This window comes from Squalius cephalus, assembly GCF_949319135.1.
Source record: "Squalius cephalus genome assembly, chromosome: 1".
In the NCBI taxonomy this organism is placed as follows: Eukaryota; Metazoa; Chordata; class Actinopteri; order Cypriniformes; family Leuciscidae; genus Squalius; species Squalius cephalus.
The window spans coordinates 35,823,615-35,842,669 of NC_137122.1; the positions used below are offsets into that span (position 1 = coordinate 35,823,615).

The 19,055-nt window shown below is 36.0% G+C and overlaps 2 protein-coding genes across 2 annotated transcripts in view; one reads left to right on the forward strand and one right to left on the reverse strand.

Annotated features, from left to right (window-relative positions):
- The window catches only part of prkar1aa (protein kinase, cAMP-dependent, regulatory, type I, alpha (tissue specific extinguisher 1) a), a 125,357-nt gene that overhangs the window by 32,064 nt on the left and 74,238 nt on the right, over positions 1–19,055 (forward strand). The window lies entirely within an intron of this gene.
- On the reverse strand, positions 2–14,962 carry rgs9a (regulator of G protein signaling 9a). Its single transcript, XM_079889235.1, has 17 exons — positions 14,741–14,962; positions 13,365–13,461; positions 12,813–12,863; positions 12,607–12,713; positions 12,471–12,522; positions 12,204–12,262; positions 9,652–9,728; positions 9,411–9,492; positions 9,263–9,322; positions 7,172–7,201; positions 7,019–7,080; positions 6,794–6,907; positions 5,762–5,877; positions 5,066–5,153; positions 4,839–4,977; positions 833–915; positions 2–653 (listed from the first exon to the last, which is right to left on the reverse strand). The coding sequence occupies exons 1-17, from the start codon at positions 14,804–14,806 to the stop codon at positions 497–499; spliced, it is 1,440 nt and encodes a 479-aa protein (XP_079745361.1). The 5' UTR covers positions 14,807–14,962; the 3' UTR covers positions 2–496.

Genomic DNA, 19,055 nt, shown 5'->3' on the forward strand with positions numbered 1-19,055 from the left:
TGAACATGCTGTCTTTTATTGTTTTACAGTAAGAGATACAGGTATCGCCATGACTACTGCACACATACAAAACATGTTCACACGACAATGGGAAACTGCTATATGAACAGCAATTGAAGGTAATGCGATCTTTGTGTTGGATGAAATATCACTGTGCAAAAACAAATGTGATCTGAAAAAGCAGCTGATTTCACAGCAGTCATCCACGTGTATAATTTAACCCGAGAATATGACATTTTGTTACAGAATTTAGCCAGCTCCAAAAAACATATTTGGATGCAGCAATACAAATGATTGGAACTAGCTATTCGGCAGTGATATGTACACAGCTGTCATGTTGTACTGTTATTTTTATATATTTGCTTTTAGACTCTTAGCTCAATGTGAGACTTTGTATTGATATGTACATGTAAAAATCATGAAGCATTTTATGGGTCTCTTTTAATTAGTCAGATTATTAAGTAAAGCATTTTCCAGCATGTATCTTTGTCTCTTTCTATTTGCGATCTAGTTTGCTGGCCATCAGTTTTTTAATGTCTACGGGTCCAGATGCAGCTTCTGCCTTTGCTTTCTCCTCCTGCTCCTTCTGCCAGGTGATGATGGGGCTGATGCTCTCCCTGCGGCCCCTGGCGTTTTGCTGCAGCTGGGCATCACTAAATGGGGGAGAACAGGTCTTTTTATGGCAAAATACTGCTGGTTTGATGACATGTTTTATATTTCTGAAATGACTGGTGAATTGTTGTGTATAAATTGCAATAAAGACAATCAGTAGCAGAATTACAAGCAGAAGAGGATGAATTAAGGGTGAAAACACACATACACACTGACTTACGAGAAATTGTGTGGTACTGGTGAAATGGCCTTTTTCTGCATTTCCTTATAAACTGGTGACTTCAGGTAGCGATAAAAGGTATCCTAAATGACAAATACAGAGTTCAGAAATGTCCAGGGTGCAGCTTTTTTTTTAAACAAATTAATGCGAAAGTTAAAATTAAGTCAAGTCAAGTTTATTTATATAGCGCTTTTCACAATACAGATTGTATCATTAAGTAGAGATGAAGCAGTTACCAGTTTGATGATAAACCATGATAAAATCTCGACAGTATTGCCGTTTCATATTTTAATTATCATTAAACAATACCACGATTTGAAGAGACGGTAAATACTGTACAGCGTTAAAGGTAGGGTAGGCAATTTCAGAGAGCCTAGCAGGGTGATTCTTCAATTGGGGGCTATTTAGCCATCTTACATTTTGATGAATGAAATTTGGTTGAATTTTGTTAGAATTATGTCAAGACAATGTTTACATGTTTTGATGTAAAGATATAATAATGGCCACGACTGAGCTTAAATATAATTTGAGTATTTTATATCTATTTGCCATCTGGCACTGCAAAACGTCATTCCCGTCACAACATCAAAAAGTCTCATAATGCAAAGAATGTATCAAGGAGATCATTTAAACTCATTTATCTTGCAAACATTGTTAACCTTCAACAATACGTATAAAAAACAAAATGTTTCCATTCAGCGAATTACATATATTTTCTTGTTCTTACCATCAAAATGTGTTTTTCTGTGTTCATCAAAGCACACTTTTGTTTAATATCTGGAAAATTAAGTGGATGAGTATTGCATTAGGCTTTTCATGTAGCACCTCAAGATTGAACATAAAACCGTTTTAAAGGTATGTTTGCTGTAAATTAAGCAACGTTGCGGTAATGACATACTGTTCTGGTAATGACATAGTGTTTTGGTAATGACATAAATGAAAAGTGCATTGATACATAAAGCAAATTTAAAGGCTTAAATAATGACTTCTGGTGAGTGTTGTTGAAAGAAATGGACAGATTTGAGGATATATATATATAAATATGACACAACCATCAACTTGAACATGTTTATTTATCAGTAATTTGTTAGTCAGAAAAATATTAGACAACCTTAAAAGTGTTGCTTAATTTAACAGACCTGTGTGTGTGTGTGTGTGTGTGTGTGTGTGTGTGTGTTTTACATCACTAGTGCAGTGTCCGTTCACCCGCGTGAGGTGCGCCGCTTCTGCTCGCGCTGTTCTGTAGTTTACTAAAATTCTGAACGTGTCGCGTCTCGCATGTCCATCTATATTGCACCAAATGCGACACTGCACTCCTCTGTGAAGTCGATTGAATGAACGGTTCTCGAAATAATAAAAATGCAAACGGACATACCGACACATAGAGATTCCTGCCTTTATTACAGAGAAGAATGTTCAGCCCCCTCTCTCCGAAGGTTCGAATATTCAATGTTCATTACTACCGAAGCTTCGAAGCTCAAAAAATGGTATTCGGACCAGCCCTAAAAATCACACTATTATGCTTCTTTAACTTAATTTATAAACACATAATATGATATAGATAGTGACACAGAAAATGTCATTACCACCATCACTTGTCATTACCATCACAAGTTGTGTGTTGGTAATGATGTGTTGCGGTAATGACATTTTTTATTTTTTTCAGGAAAAAAGATGCTAGGTCATGGATTTGCTAACATCACTCAACAGCTAGTTCAAAAAGAACTTTAAATACACATAAATCATGTGAATATATATATACATTTATCAAAATATTGCTGCCACAGCATTTATGGTAATGACGCTGAATAAGTCTACTCCATGATTAGAAGGAATTCATGATTAAATTACTTACTTTTTCAGACATCAAATATCACTGTTCTTTCATGGCTGACATGTGCTCCCCTGCTAGTCTTCATTTCCATGGTTACGGCATAAACAAGTCTTACACTCAAAAATATCCTTGTTGTAATCATAGACTGTCGCGATAATGACAGTATTGTTGTGGACAATACTAAATTGTTAAAAATATTCACAAATTGCACAGATATGAACCCAAATTATGCATCAAGTGCCTTTTTAAGTTACTGTTTAAACATATATTGTGATTTTTTAATGAACTGATAACATTTTATCACATTTTCAGAGCAGATAAGTTTTAAAGTCTGGGTTGGGGACAAGGCCTGAGTGGCCAAATATTAGTGATGAAAACATTTTTAAAAATGGAAATCATACTGATTTTAGTGTATAACATTTTTTGGTGGTGCAATGAATATTATTTGAAATGACTAAATTATTTATTTTATAATATAGTATATTTAACATGAATGTATAACCTGGGAACATAAAAGTTCCCCTAATTGAAGAATCACCCAGCAATAGCAACAAGAACGGGCACGGCGGAGTCTTCAAAGCGTCAAGAGAGACGGCGTTAAATTACCTTATGTCTCAAAGCACATAACATTACAATAATAATCAACGCTTAAAGAGCTCGCTCTTGTTCCACCTGACTGCTGCAGATTTATTTAATGGGTTTTTAATAAGGATTAATCTATATTTAATTCAAAATGTATGCAGTGCAAACTGTTTGATAACTTCATTCAATTTCTGTACATTTCACAGGGCACAGGTAAATTATGGGTTTATGTGAGGATTGTTTTAAGTTCACTTAAATTAAAAATTGCAATTTTTTTTAAAGCCTAACAAATGCTTAACAAAATTATAGCTTTCAATTTCACTGTTGAATAGCTATAATTAATGTTTAAAATTTAAAAAAAGAAAATTTCATTGAGGCATCAATAGCTTTATTAGTATCAGTGATACTGGCCTTCATTCATAAAAAGATGCCCTTAAACAAGTATTTAAAATAGGCTACTGTCTTTATGTTGTTTCTACATTCATTTGGTGATTTACTGTGAAATGATTACATTATAAAATATTAAAACTTATAAAAATGTATATTAAAAACGTACATATTTTTAATTGCGATTAATCGTGATTTATTTTAGTCAATTGGCAGCACTAGTTTTATTATTTATACCCACATCTATTTCTGATTGCTATCAGGATGTGAAGAGAGTTCCACCCAGTATCACAAAAAGTGTTTATAAAAAATTGCCTACCCTACCTTTAAGTTAGCAAGTCTCACACAGACGCAGCATCCAGCGTGGGTTTCGTTTTGTGTGAAAACATGATGGAAGACAACTCAGCTCAACTCTTATTTATAAAGCCCTTTCGAAACCATTAGAATGGACCAAAGTGGACAACTTTGGACAACCTTTACAACCTAGTCTTGTGGTTTGTGTACAGCCATTCCAGGGAAACAGCAGCTCTATTTCTGCTGTTCCATAAGTGCCACCTACTGTCAGGGAGTGGATTTTCATTTTTATTCATCCTGTCTAGAGCTTTTGTTCAAACCAATGCAAATATTTCATGCACTGTTGTAAATTTTAACCAGTTGATGAAAAATAAGCTAATGTGCTTTCTAAAAATCGAAACAATTTGGATAATACGGGATCTAGAATTATTCACAGAGCAAATAAAATAACTAATCATTTCTCATTTTACTTATCCTTATTATTAATAATGATTTAAAGGCTAAAGTGCGAGGTTTCTCATTTAATAAAACTTTTTTGTCACAACTTAATTTGAACATGTTAGTAAATAATATGTTATGTTATAAGTCACCCAACCAAGTTCATTTAAAGTCCGACCATCATGGTTAATTTTATTATTTTTTAAACCAAAAATTGTACAGCGCTGGTAATTATTTTATTTATTGTTTGTTGGTTTTCAATATAAAATTTGGTCAAATGATTGTTAGTGTGTGTATCAGTACTTTTTTAACATTTCCAGCACATTTTATCAATACCGTGGTAATACTGATAACGTGATTATTTTTGTCACTATAATCGCAATATGAAATTTCATACCATTTCATCTCTATTACAAAACATACAGAATGCAAGTGGCCATCACAAAAATAGAGGCGAGAATACAATCGCACCTTTTTCATCAGCATGAAGATGTGGGTCTGAGCACCGTCCAGTACATATCGGTGAGGATGCTCCAGGCCCTTTACTGTAATACCCATTGTCCTGCCATCGATATTGATCCAGCGTGGTGCTCCCGGGGCCAAAAAGGTTCTATAAAAAAATCAAATGCTGAGAAATGGAGGCCTGACATGGAAAATACATGTAAAGCAATAATGTGCAAAAATAATGTGTATCTGACTTGAAAATGTGTTCTGCTTTCTCTGACATAGAAGCTGATGTGCCCCATTTCAACTCCTCAGCGGCTTCCCAGAAAGCCATATTCTCACCTGCGGTGAAAATGAAAAGAAGAAAAACATATTTAATTACTAATTTAAATAGTTTGCCTAAAAAAATGCAAATTCACTTTGTTTCACAAACATATAAATTATAATGATATAAAATGAAAGTAAATAACACTGGAACTGTAAAACTATTAAAACTGTTTGTTAAAGCTGAAATAAAATAAAATATAACTATTACATAAACTTAAACATTTTAAACAAAACTTTTAAATGCAACTGAAATCAAATGAGTACTTAAATTACTCAAAAAATCCAAATAGATATAAATAAAAACTAATTAGAATTAAAAAATAATAATAGAAATGACAAAAGCACATAACAAAATGACTAAAATTAAAATGACAACTAAAATATAAAAATAAAAGCTAATACTAAATATTAATAAATACTATAATAGTACATAAATAATACAAAAATGACACCATTAAAGTAATCCTCAAAGGTGTTCTTTTGAGTCTGATGTCTCAGTTGATCCAGTTCACAAAAGTGGTCTAAACCATTTGTTTGACAGATATGATAGATAATGATCATAATAGACATTTTTTTTCTTTATACCAACTATTAGTCAAAGCATTAATTAAATATTCACAAACCACTGAATTCCTTCTTTAGGAAAACCTTGAAGTCTGCACGGCCCCGTGGGTCACTGATCAACTCATAGAAGCTAAAGGACCAGCGCTCCACTCTCATCTTTGTGGGAACTTCAGCACTGTAAAAAATATAATACACCAAAGTGATATAAAGGTACACTGTAACTTTTGGCACTCTAGTGGTTAAAGTTTATAGTTTACCCAAAAATGAAAATTTTGTCATTAATTTACTCACCCTCATGTCGTTCCAAACCCGTAAGACTTTCGCTCATCAGAAGATCTTTTTGATGAAATCTGAGAGCTTTCTGTCCCTCCATTGACAGTCTACGCAACTACCATTTTCAAGCCCCAGAAAGGTACTAAAGACATCATAAAAGTAATCCATGTGACTCCAGCGGTTCAACCTCAATTTTATAAAGCTCTACAATTGGTGCTCTATTGAACCTGAGTAGGAGATTAATATTTTGTAAATAAAGCGGTAAAATTATGTTTTTTTGCACAAAAAAGCACTTAATTTGCATCGCTTCATAAAATTGAGGTTAAACCACTGTAGTGACATGGATTACTTTTATGATGTCTTTAGTACCTTTCTGGGGCTTGAAAGTGGTAGTTGCGTAGACTGTCAATGGAGGGACAGAAAGCTCTCAGATTTAATCTAAAAGATCTTACTGGTTTGGAACGACATGAGGGTGACTAATTAAAGACAACATATTCATTTTTGGGTGAACTAACCCTCTAATAAACAAAACTGCAACGTCTTGTGGAATAACATTATAGCCGGAGCTTCTTCTCTCTGTTTATGTATATGACTAGGCTACTCTACAGCGGCTGTCGTCCCACCCGGTCTAAAATAGTCCAAATATGAACACTTATTATAGGCGTACCGACAAAAACACAGTTTGGAAGATGGATTTATGATGCACAAGCTAATTATATAACTTTTGTAAACATTGAACAAAACAAAGTTATATAGTGTACCTTTAAAATGAATGAATTTAACTATGATTAGTTTAGAAAGCTCTCAGGGAATCTTACTCTGCCGTGTTCAGCTCCCAATAAGCGTCATCATCCGTTTGCCAGGGATTACTAGGGAGGCAGGGCACGAGGAACGGGTCATGGTTCATAAATGTCGCCATATACTTGACCAGGCTGAATGCAAAGAAAAAGATATGTAGAAGAAAAGCCCATGAAGCACATTTAGGTGACAACTAAAATTGATAGCGGCAACTGCTCTGTTTTGGTAGGCTAATTTTGACTTACGCTCCAAGAGATACTGTAGACTTGACCCTTGACCTCATGATTGCCTGTTGTGTGTAGATGATCTAAAATATACAGATAGAACCAATTAATCAATATCATTAAATAAAATACAACCAGTTCTCTAAATGTGTGTAAAGAATCAATGTCACTTACGATTCTTCTATAATAATCATAGGGTTTTTTCTGAAAAAGATGGAGAAACAACATCCTGTTACATGTTATGAAATGTTTCCGATAAGACGCCACAAGACCACACGCAACATGCTATTCTGCCAAACACAGGTGATATACAGTATATGTGTGATGCCTACAAAGTATCTTGCCAAACACAAACAAGCACAAGCAACTACATATAGCCACAGTCTAAATGTCAAGGAAAAATTAAAGGAGCAGTCAATGTAATGGCCTGAAATGATGCTCAGGGTATATAAAAAAGGGAAATACTGTGGCACACTATATATACACACTTGTTCATATAGTATTTCTGAGTGTTTGAATGATATTCAAGGAAGGAAAGGATAGTTTGTGCTCTCTCTCATGTGTGTGTGTGTGTGTGTGTATAGGAATCATCTTGAAAACTGAAGACGTATTAGTACAAATCTGCGTGGGAAGGAAAGAGAGAAAAAGAAACAGTCACACCAACAGATTCACAGTCTTATCTCTCAAAGCAGTCAAATAGGAGTTATACAGTATACACCACATATTATAAGGTTACATAATATTATTATGATTGATCATGACAGATACACAACTGTTCGAAGGTTTGGAGGTTTTTTTATGTTTTTGAAAGAAGACTCGTATGCTCACCAAGGTTACAATAATACAGTAATACTGTGATATATTATTGGAATTCAAAATATCTCTTTTTTGTATTTTAATAAATTTTTTAATGTTTTATTTATTCCTGTGGTGGCAAAGCTGAATTTTCAGCAGCATTACTCCAGTCTTCAGTGTCACATGATCCTTCAGAAATCATTCTAATATGCTGATTTGCTGCCCAACAAACATTTCTTATTATTATCAATAGTTGTGCTGTTTTTTGTTGTGAAACTGTGATAATCTTTTTTCAGGATTCTTTGATTAATAGGAAGTTCAAATGAACAGCATTTTTTGTAACATTATAAATGTATTAATCGTCACTTTGGATCATTTTAATGCACTCTTTCTGAATAAAAGTACTGATTTCTTTAAACGTGTTAATTTCTGTACTTTCTTACTCACCCCAAACTTTTCAACAGTAATGTGACTTATTCAATGACTTTATGCATTTTAAATTAAATTAAAATTCTGTCATCATTTACCAACCCTCATGTTGTTCCAAACCTGTATGAATTTCCTTCTTAAGTGGAACATACAGTAAGAGAAGATATTTTGAGAAATGTCTCATACAAGTCAATAGAGTCCAGTGTTGTTTTTTTATTACTTGGACAAAAACAGTTCATTCATTCATTCATTCATTCTTCAAAATAACTTTTGTGTTCCCCAGAAGAAAGAAAGTCATACAAATCTGAAACAACATGAAAGCAATTAAATGATGAATTTAATGAGAATTTTCATTTTTGGGTGAACTATCCTATTAATACATATAACAATAAGTGTAATATCATATCATTACAATCTATTCACATTCCAACAGGTCCTTTACTCAGTTTACAATGATAAGCTGCCCTTGTGTATTTCCAACAGGCCCTATGAGGGGAAAGGGTCGGTGGGTAAACGTATCTCCTCGAAAGATCAACAGGTCAAAAATCCTCTTAAATCGCAAAGAAGATTGTGAGAGAATCTTCATGGCCAGCCCAGGACTGAGACAGACACACTGCTAATCGGCTCTATAGTAAGAGCCTTTCAAACCGCACTGCGTTCAGTAGTCTTGCCTATGGAGTCCCTCCCATAGTAACATAAGCATTTAAAGGGATAGTTCACCCAACTCACCCTCATGCTGTACCAAAATTGTATGACTATATTTCTCCAGTGAAAAATAAAACAGGATATTTTGAGAATTGTCTCCATGTATTGTTTTGCTTTGTTTTTGTCCACAGAATAGATGTCAATTGGGTTCAATGCCTTTTATGTTCTTCAGATTAAAGAAAGTCATACCAGTTTGAAAATGACAGAATATTCATTTTTGGTACCCTTTAAATTTACCCTTTAATCCCTTTAATCAAATGACATCAATCATTATTGATGCTCTGGATGAGTTAGTGTGGTGACTTTTGAGGGCTCACATGGAAACTCACCAGTTACCTCCTCTGTATTAGGATCAATATGACGATCCAGGACATCCATAGCACTGTGTGTTTGTGGCTGTAGACACACATAAGAAAATAAACTGTATCCTCATCATAGTGTCTTCAAAGCAACTGTATACTAGCAGCTTCTGCCAACCACTTACTGGAGGCCTGTGGACAATCCAGTAGGCTCTCTCCTGACAGTCAAACACAACTCTGTCTGCCTTCTGACGTAACTTCCCAGCCCTTGAAAAACAGAACACAATTAAATCAAGCAAGCACTAATAACATGACAGTCCTAAAGAATCACAGTAAAGGAAGTAAAAGGACAAACCACATGGCTGATGGACACTGAAAAGACTGAAGAAGTAGTAACTAAGACAGCAAAAGAGTATAGAAACTCACTGGTACTGCTCTTTAGCTTGCATCACAATAAAATCCCATTTGTGGTTCAACCAATTGTGGAGTTTGTTATATTCCTCCTGTAAAAAATGCACAAAAATGTTGCTTTATAATGTCATTAAAGTCGACAGGAAATGGAAATTCACCCTATTCACTTTCTAAATGCATATTATTGATATTATGTGGTTTATGCACAACAAACTTCCATATTCTGTAAAACAGGTTGCATCGCGTCCGGTCCAGGTCTTTATTTTGTATGTGCTTGGTTAAATATATTAAAGGGGGGGTACCATGGTGTTTCATGTATTCAGAGTTGTTTACAGTGTTAAAGAGATGGATTCTCATGTTAAACATGGGCAAAGTTTTAAAAAAATATTTTGGACGAATAACGGAGAATTTCTATGCTGAAAATCTTACTTCCGGGTTGGTACAAGTTTCGGCTGGTTTTTTTTAGATCGTGGATCTAATGACGTAGATAAGAGTGGAACTCCTTATATGAGCATTTCTCTCGGAAAAGCTCGCCCGCGCGCATGTCGACCAGAGGAGAGCGAGACCGCGCACATCAACGCGCTTCAACAGGAAATCATCGGCAGCGCTGCATAGGATTTGTTCAAGAATGTCTCCAAAAAAGTGTGTTTTTGGATGTGAGGGAAAGCTTACCGTGTTCAGTTTTCCAAAGAACCCAGTGTTACAGGAACAGTGGATGCCGTTTGTTTTTCCGGGGCAGCAACGGAGTGTAGGAAGTGCGGTTGTGTGTTCTGGTCATTTCAGTGACGAATGTTTTATTAACAAGGCTCAGGTCGACGCTGGATTTGCAAATCGTTTGCTATTAAAACGTGGAGTGGTCCCAGTGATAAAAGACCCCATTCATGTAAGTACAACTGGATCAGATTTCTGTCTTTTGCTGGAAATCAAGCACTACCGCTTGACTCTATAGCTCCGCCTCCAGGACCTCAGCTTTTTCCAGAGAGAATCGGAAAGCTGTATTTTTCTTTTATAAATTTAATAAAACTAAACACTTTTTTGAGATATTAAGGATGCACTACTACTCTATAGGTACTCAAGATTAACATGAGATTAGGTGAAACTGTGCATGTTATGTACCCTTTAAGCTGTTTTCCTCAAGACGCCCTTCAAAGGAGCTGCCAAAAATGAGAATTACCGATGTACCGATCTAAACGTTTTTTATTTTCCTTCTTCTCACTAACATTCGAATATTAAAATGTGAATAAATCTGTTAGCTGATTACCTTAAAAGTCAGATATCGCCGGTCAGTTCATACTGCCATTAACACTTTCTCCAACAAGCGGATGCGTTGAGACCTGTTTTCCTGTTTGTTCATGTGACATTCGGCATAAAGCCTATTGTGAATGATTCACCCATTTATGTGTTTATTTATTTATTTATTGAGCCTGTAATTTTTTATCAAAATGTCATAACTCAAAGTTACAGTGAAGCGACAGACTTCTCTCTGGTGACGTATGTAAGACTTCTCCAATAATTAGGTCGTTTAAAGGCACACTATGCAAGATTTGTACCTTAATATAACAGCTTTGAAATCATTTCGATGGTAAACAAAGTCGTAGTAGGGGCCCCGACAAATCACGCGAGAATCACGGCTTGCTTTACGGCACGACGCCACATACATCAACAACATGTGAAGCAGCCTCTATGGAAGACACTAGCACACATTTCAGACGTGAATCATGGCAGAGTCAAAGAAGAAAGCGCGGTCGGAAGAGTGCAGAGATGGCTCTGCGTGAGTGGTATTTACAACAGTAACGTTAAATACAAGTACTCCACAGCGACTCTAGGGGTCGCTGTTTGAGAAAAACGGAAACTGCATAGTATGCCTTTAAACCTCGACACTTTCGTACAATCAACTGCATCATGTGCCCTCGTAATCTTTAATCAAAATAACTTTCCCACCCTCTTGTAGTGACATCTCATCTCTTCTCTGATGACGTTGTTTACACAGCATTATACCATGGTCTGGGTGAATACTCGATTCTGATTGGCTGCAGGGTGTCCATTAAAAAGTGATAGAGGACACCTAGTAAATAAACCGTCAGGCGTAACCAGGGAAACCAAGTTATTGTTTGTAAAAACTTTAGATTTCGATTGTAAAACTAATTAAAATATAAACTAATGTTTTAAAAATGTGTTATTTGGCAAGTGACCATGGTATAAGCGGGTTAATGCCCTTCGAGGTGTCCATTGTCAGGTATTAATGGACTTCGGCGGAGGCAACCATCCTCCGCTGCGCGTCGGACAGTTCACGCCTCGCCATCGTCCATTAATACCTGACAATGGACACCTCGTCGGGCATTAACCCTTACATAGAAAACCACAACCATCCAACTATTCAATCAATTCCCAGTGGACAAAATCAAGTCCTGCCCTACACTTTTTCTTGTTTGAGAAGCAGTTTCACTCGGATATATACATCACAATAGGGAAGAAAAGACTATCGCAAAGTCTATTTCATGCTGACTTTAAAATTGTTTAAAATAATAGCTTCACTTATGAGTAATCAAATTAATATTTTTACGTACCTGTTCATAAGCATCAAGTACTCCCTTTTTTCGAATGTTTCTCTTTGCCAGATAGATTGCTTTAGTGACAGAAAACACTTTTATTAGGACAAGCATGTCTCTTTAAATGGGTAAATGAAAGACCTCTGGTCAGCAGCTTTTCATATCCAGATTCATTTTAAACTGTAATTATAAATCGCACTTCATAAAGTGTGTTATAAATTCTTTATGTGATATGTTTTTTCCTTCTGCAGCCAGATGTTTGTGAATAGGCAGAATATTACAAACCGTAATCAGTGTCCTCAGCTTTCAGTTTCTGCACAGGCCAGAAATAGGGGGTCTAGACAGAGAGAAAAGGTCACCTGATTACTATGCACCATTATTAAAACATTTTTAAAGACACAAGGTCTACTGACACAATTACCTGAAAGCGGTACAAACTGCCATCTGGTTTGAGGACAAGCTTTTTGTGGTCCTGCAGAGGGTAGATGTACCCGAATGCCGCTAACATTGTACCAAATGCTTGAGCCTCTGCCAGAGGGCATTCAAGAATATTATTGTATTCAAACACATTTAAAGGATATTTTTTCAGACCATTAATTATTCAAAACAATATATTTTCACAGTTACCATCATTGTCCATGTTCATATGTTTGGAGATCCATGCAACAATGTCCTGACCTGTCAGACAAGCAGAAACTATCATGACAACTCTAAAAATAGCACATCAAGTAATGAAGTGATTTTATAAAGTAATGAAGTGTGAAAAATAAATTAAATTATTACATTACATTACAAACAACTCATTATTAAGCATGTCAGTGTATGGCCCAACACTAAATTGTGATGAAATGAAAATATTTATAACAATTTTCTTGCATTTTGAACATTTGTGTTTTATAAATCTCAAGCTTATTACTATAAGACCCAGTTAAATGTAAGATGAAGTTAAAGATCCGGCTCGCTAGATTTTTCGACAACCGTTGCGGAGATTAAAGAGCAACTTTGGAGCCTAAAGTAGTAAAGATCTCATCCAATTGAAGTCTGCTGTATATAGCCAGTGCCGTCAGATTATGATCTGGCAGCACATAGCTTGTGTCTGTATATAGACCGAAAGGGAATGTACAGTAAACAATACATGGTGATCTGTTGAGATTCAGCAAGACTCCATTACAAACTCACCAGCGATGGCATGGGGAATGGTTGTAACATTTAGCTTCTGTTCTGATCCCTTCACTCCAGTCGATGGGTCCTGCATCTGAAGCACTATGGCCTCCAGCTGTGAAATTCAGGAAGTTTGTTTAATATATGAAAGCTTAATATTTAATATATAAAGAAGTTAATATATAGATGAAAGTGCTAAAGGACACAATACAATGCTCAAGAAAGGGCAGTGTCACAACTTTTGAAGTTCAATGCAGGAAACAGGGTTCATAACAGCTATATTTAGGAAAATATAGCTGAAGCGGTGAAAATCAGCCGTGACTCTCTGTCACATTTCAGAATGAGTTTCAGTTGTACATGTGGACCCACATACCAAAAGATTTCCTTACAAAATAAATGTACAAATATTTCAAATAATACAAATCCTGCATAATTGTAAATATAATTTTTCCAGTAGATGTTGTGCTATGGCAGGGGTATCAAAGACGAGTTAAACAATTACCTTTCTTTTTCTCAAGAATTTGCCTGTTTATTTTCCCAAAGTGTGTGGCATTAAATATTTGTTAATAGTTTTCATGGTATAGACCCATAAACTCATACATTTTAAAACTTTTAAAATCAAGTTTATTAATTATAAGTCAGCAGGGAAGGGCCTGTTGACCTAAATAAAAAACACTGAACCTTTTTGTCTGTGAATCTTGCTGAATAATTTGTCAATATTCAAAAAAAAAAAACTTGTCCAATTTAAGTGTTGCCATTTTTTCTTTGTTATTACTTTAATTAACATTGTATCGTTATGTTTGATTAATATTCCCTATAATGGACATTTTTATATTACATTTGTAAGCTCATGAGCTCTGCAAGAGTAACAACTAAAATACATTTTTGTTACAGGTAACAGTTAGTCCAGTCTGGCCTTTGACCTAAAATGAGTTTGACACTTCTGTACTATGGCAACATGCATGACCTTTGAAGTTGAGAGCCGTTCTTAAGGCAAGCTGTCAGATGTGGCATGATGCCAGGCTAATTGGATTTGAATCAGAAAGCTCTTTTAGAGCGAATCTCTTCAATGAATAAGATCTCTCCCAGGAGCTAAGAATAAACACAGAATCAAGAAACAACAAGAAAATAAAATAAAAAAATAGGCCTAGTTATATATTTGAGCTATGAGAGTTTTGGTTTCCATTTTAATCATGACACTGTTAGAATCACATATTACAGAATTTCTGAAACTGGCATATTGGGGTAGCCTATATTTGCAACAGCAAACAGTGAGACAAATTGGTAATTATAAAGTATATGGTCTTTAAAAGTGAATTAATTGATCAATAATAGATCAATACACTAAATAAATCACCACTTGCTTACTTTGCTTTAAAACAAAATAACTTTACCTTTTTAAGGCAGGACATCCGCGGCCGATAATGTTGTGCATGGTCTCGGTCCGATCTTATTGTCATTTTGCAGTCCGCACAAAAAAAAAATTAAAAACAGAAAACAAATCCTGTTGTCAGCAGCCTTAATGAGAATTTAAGTTCAGGTTTTCTGAGAGTGGTAGACAGAGCAGGTCCCTGCACCACGCGCACACAAAGCAAGCATCAAAAACAGGGACTGGCAAACATAAGAAAGTGACAGCGGCCAATCACAGCGCAGCATCAGAGCATCAGGTGATGCGCTGCTGAAACACACCGACAGGCGGCGACAGAGAGAGACACACACTCACTCGACACTGTTTCCTATGGGAATGCACTTCATTTCATTTTGTTTTTCCATCACCAGAAATTGCCGTTTCAGTTACAGTCTGATTAAAGGCCTATAAGAAATTCAGCTGCTATAATTTGCATGGAGGACTGCCTTATGGGGGCCGATCAGCTGAATACTTCTCTTTATCCCAGTATAAGCATTGGGAACTGCATCCAGAGCACTAATAGTCCAAGGTGGTCGTCAGCATCTTTATATGAGTCAAGTTGGATGGGGGCACATATAAGCTCATTTTGATTTTAAGTTAAAGGTGCACTCATCAATCCCAGCAATAGGATTTTATATCTGGGCATTTTAATGCCAACAGCCTTTATGAATGTGTAACCCACTCCATAAAGTAGCCTAGCTACTTTTAAAAGACTGATACATCTAGTCTTCATCTCATGTGACTGTATACCATTTTAATGATTTTCCCCAAAAGCGCTAAAAGGTATGTTTCATATTTGATACATGAATTACTAAATTGCACTCAATCTACTAAGTGCCTTCTGTGATAGGTTATACTTTTTTTTAGTAAAAGGCCTTTTAGCATTATTCTACACTCTTAAGAAAAATGGTCCTAAACAGTACCAAATTAGGATTCTTCGGCTTGTAACAATAGCAGAACCCTTTTTGGTGCTAAGTAGAACCATGTTTATAAGGTTCCATAAAGAACCATGCTTTGAAAGTGCTATATATAGGACCTTAATGGTGGTATAAATAACCTTTTCAACAATATTTATTTTCATTAATATTAGTATATTAGTATCTTCATATTATTAATATTACTATTATTACTATTATTTTTATATAGTATTTATTAATATTGTTTTTTAGTCCCCTAACTGCCTGGTCTTATATCTTGTTGCCTCAATTTGCGTTTTACATTTTTTTTTTTTTAACAGCATGTTGTGTCATTTAGGTGCTTTTATTTTTCATTGACATGACAAATTGTAGCAAAAATGGCAGTGATCTAATAACAGTTGTTAGCTGAATACATTAATAAATAGCAATTGACGATGAACACGATACAGATGAAGACCAAGTTCCAGTGAAATATCTTCAAAATCCTCTGATGTCTTTACGTCCTTCATTATTTGTGTATTCGTGGCAGTTTCTCTCTGCAGATGATGAGGTTATGATACGGGACAGCATCTGAAATACACAATTGAGTTGTGTCTCTTCCATTTGATTATGTAAAAACAATTATGTTCATGAAGGCCAAAACTAGCAAAAAAGTGGACATTATGAGCCCTCTATCATGTTAAAAGGAAAAAGTGACATAAACGCATGAGATAACTTTAATGTTTTTTGTAGCTGGTATGTTTAGGCATATGGTCATAATAAAAAAACTTTTTTTTTTTAATTAAACAATATGGATCATAAATTCCATATCTCTGTTATTATTTTGTGGAGAAGAGAAGATGAGTATCCTTAACTGAACAGAGCTGCTCACACTTACATGTTCAGTTAAACTAAAAAGAGAAAAGGACATGATTGTTAGGAAATGATTGTTACAATTTTTAACATTATTATTTATAGACATTTTAAGAAAGAAACCATTTACCTGTTGAGAGTATGTTGACAGTCTGTGTAGTAACTGTTGTAGCTGAGCTCCAGAAATTCAGTAATGAGGTGGCTTTGACAGTTAAAGATTTGAAAATGATCCATATTGTTTGATTTTTTTCTTTTTTTTTTTCTTCTTCAAGGTCGCATGGAGAGGAGACAACTGACCACAGCACGTCAACTGACCACAGAGGTTCCTCAGGGTTCAGTTCTTGGACCCCTCCTCTTCTCCATTTACACCACATCACTGGGACACATCATACAGGCACATGGTTTCTCCTACCACTGCTATGCTGATGACACACAGCTCTTCCTCTCATTTCAACCAGATGATCCCACAGTAACTGCACGTATCTCAAGCTGTCTGGCGGACAGCTCGGCATGGATGAAGGAACATCACCTGCAGCTCAACCTGGCAAAGACTGAGCTTCTCGTCCTCCCTGACAATCCGTCTCTACAACACGACTACACTATCCAGCTAGATTCATCATCAATCACCCCTTCAAGGTCGGTCAGAAATCTTTATATCTTTATAATCTAATATTTGATGACCAGCTGACCTTCACAGACCAAATTACAAAGACCGCTCAATCATGCCGGTTTGCACTGCACAACATCATGAAGATCAAGCCTTTCCTAACTGAGCATGCAACACAACTTCTCGTCCAGGCCCTGGTCATCTGGCTGGACTTCCATCATGTGCAACTAGACCTCTACAAATGATTCAGAATGTTGCAGCTCAAAAAAAATAAAAAAATCTTCCCTCTTCCTTTAAATCCTCCCTTATTGGGCTTATGAGCAATGCCTGAATTTTGTATTTTGAGCACTTCTTGCATTGTTTTTGCCTCTTCACAATGACTCGCTTAATTTAGTCCTAATTTGTAAGTCGCTTTGGACAAAAGCGTCTGCTAAATGACTAAATGTAGATGTAAATGAAAAACAAAAAGGTGGGAATAAAGAACCCTAAACTCTAACACAAAGAACCATTTCAGTATATAAAAGGTTCTTCAGGACGATACAGTTCTAAATAGAACTGTTACTACATGTAAAGAACTTTTAAAGAACCTTTTTTTTAGAGTGTATAATGTCCACCTTTTGCATGTGTGTACATTGTAAATGCCCTCAACCATATCACCCTGTCGCCCAAGACTGGTTGCCCACTGAAGGTTGAGTCTGGTAAGTACCTAGATGGGAGACCTCCTGGGGTCCTAATGCCCCAGTATGACGGGGACACTATATACTGTAACAAGCACTGTCTTGGATGAGATGTTAAACCAAGGTCATTAAAGATCCCATGACACTTCTCGTAAAGAGAAGACCATATTCCCTCCATTGGCCCTAATCAATCATGGCCTCTCTATCCCCATCCTTTGAACTGGCTCTATTGCTCTCCACCTATAGCTGGTGTGTGGTGAGCACACTGGCGCCGTTGCTCTTTTAGTGCTGCAGACTGGTGGTGGGTGAGGAGAAACCCTTATAGGATTGTGAAGTGCTTTGGGTATAGTAGGCCTACATAAGAAAAAGCGTTCATTCATTCATTCGTTCATTCATGTGTCTTTTTGCTGTAAAATCTTTAATGATTTTTATAAAGTTAATATACAAATATCTTTTATACTCTTATTAATAATTCAAGAAGCAGTGCAAGGTGGTTCATAGAGCCCACTGGTCTAAGAACAGGTTAGCTCGCATTAATAACCCCTCTATTGACCCGGAGTGTGACAGGTGTCATTCTGGTTCAGCAACTTTAATTCATATGTTCTGGTCCGTATGCCCTGCCCTGTTTTCCTTTTGGAAGCAAATGTTTGTCTCATTGCCAGCCAACCTCTGTGGAAATCCCACTTTGTCCAATTACTGGATTATAATTTTTGTCTCATTGTCAGACATAACCTCTGTGGAAATCCCACTTTGTCCAATTACTGGTTTATTTTAGGTTCTCCGGCCTGGCCACTCTTTGCCTTCTTATTTCTCAGACTTTGTAGCCTATAACTCTTTTGGCTATAGGCGGTTAATTCAATTGAATTGGAAGAGCCCTCACCCTCTTACACTCGCTGGGTTAGAGATGTTCTTTATTTTCTTTAGGTACTCTCTTCGCCGACTTAGTGCTATTTTTTGTCAAGCTTTGGCAACCCCTTCGTATCCAAACGCAGCTTGACCCTGCTTTCTGTGTTAGATTTTGGATCCCACCTGAACCCCACCTGAACCCCACCAATCACCAGCCTAGATGATGATGATACTAATTTTGTATTGCCTGGCTAATAAACAATTGGGTTTACATGTAGGATTGTATTGGATTGCATTAAGGTTTTTTTTTTTTCGTGGGACTTCAATATATCTGTTTACCGTTACATATTTTAGTGTGTCTTTTTGTCTCCCACTGTTCCTGTTATTTTCTTTTTGTATTTT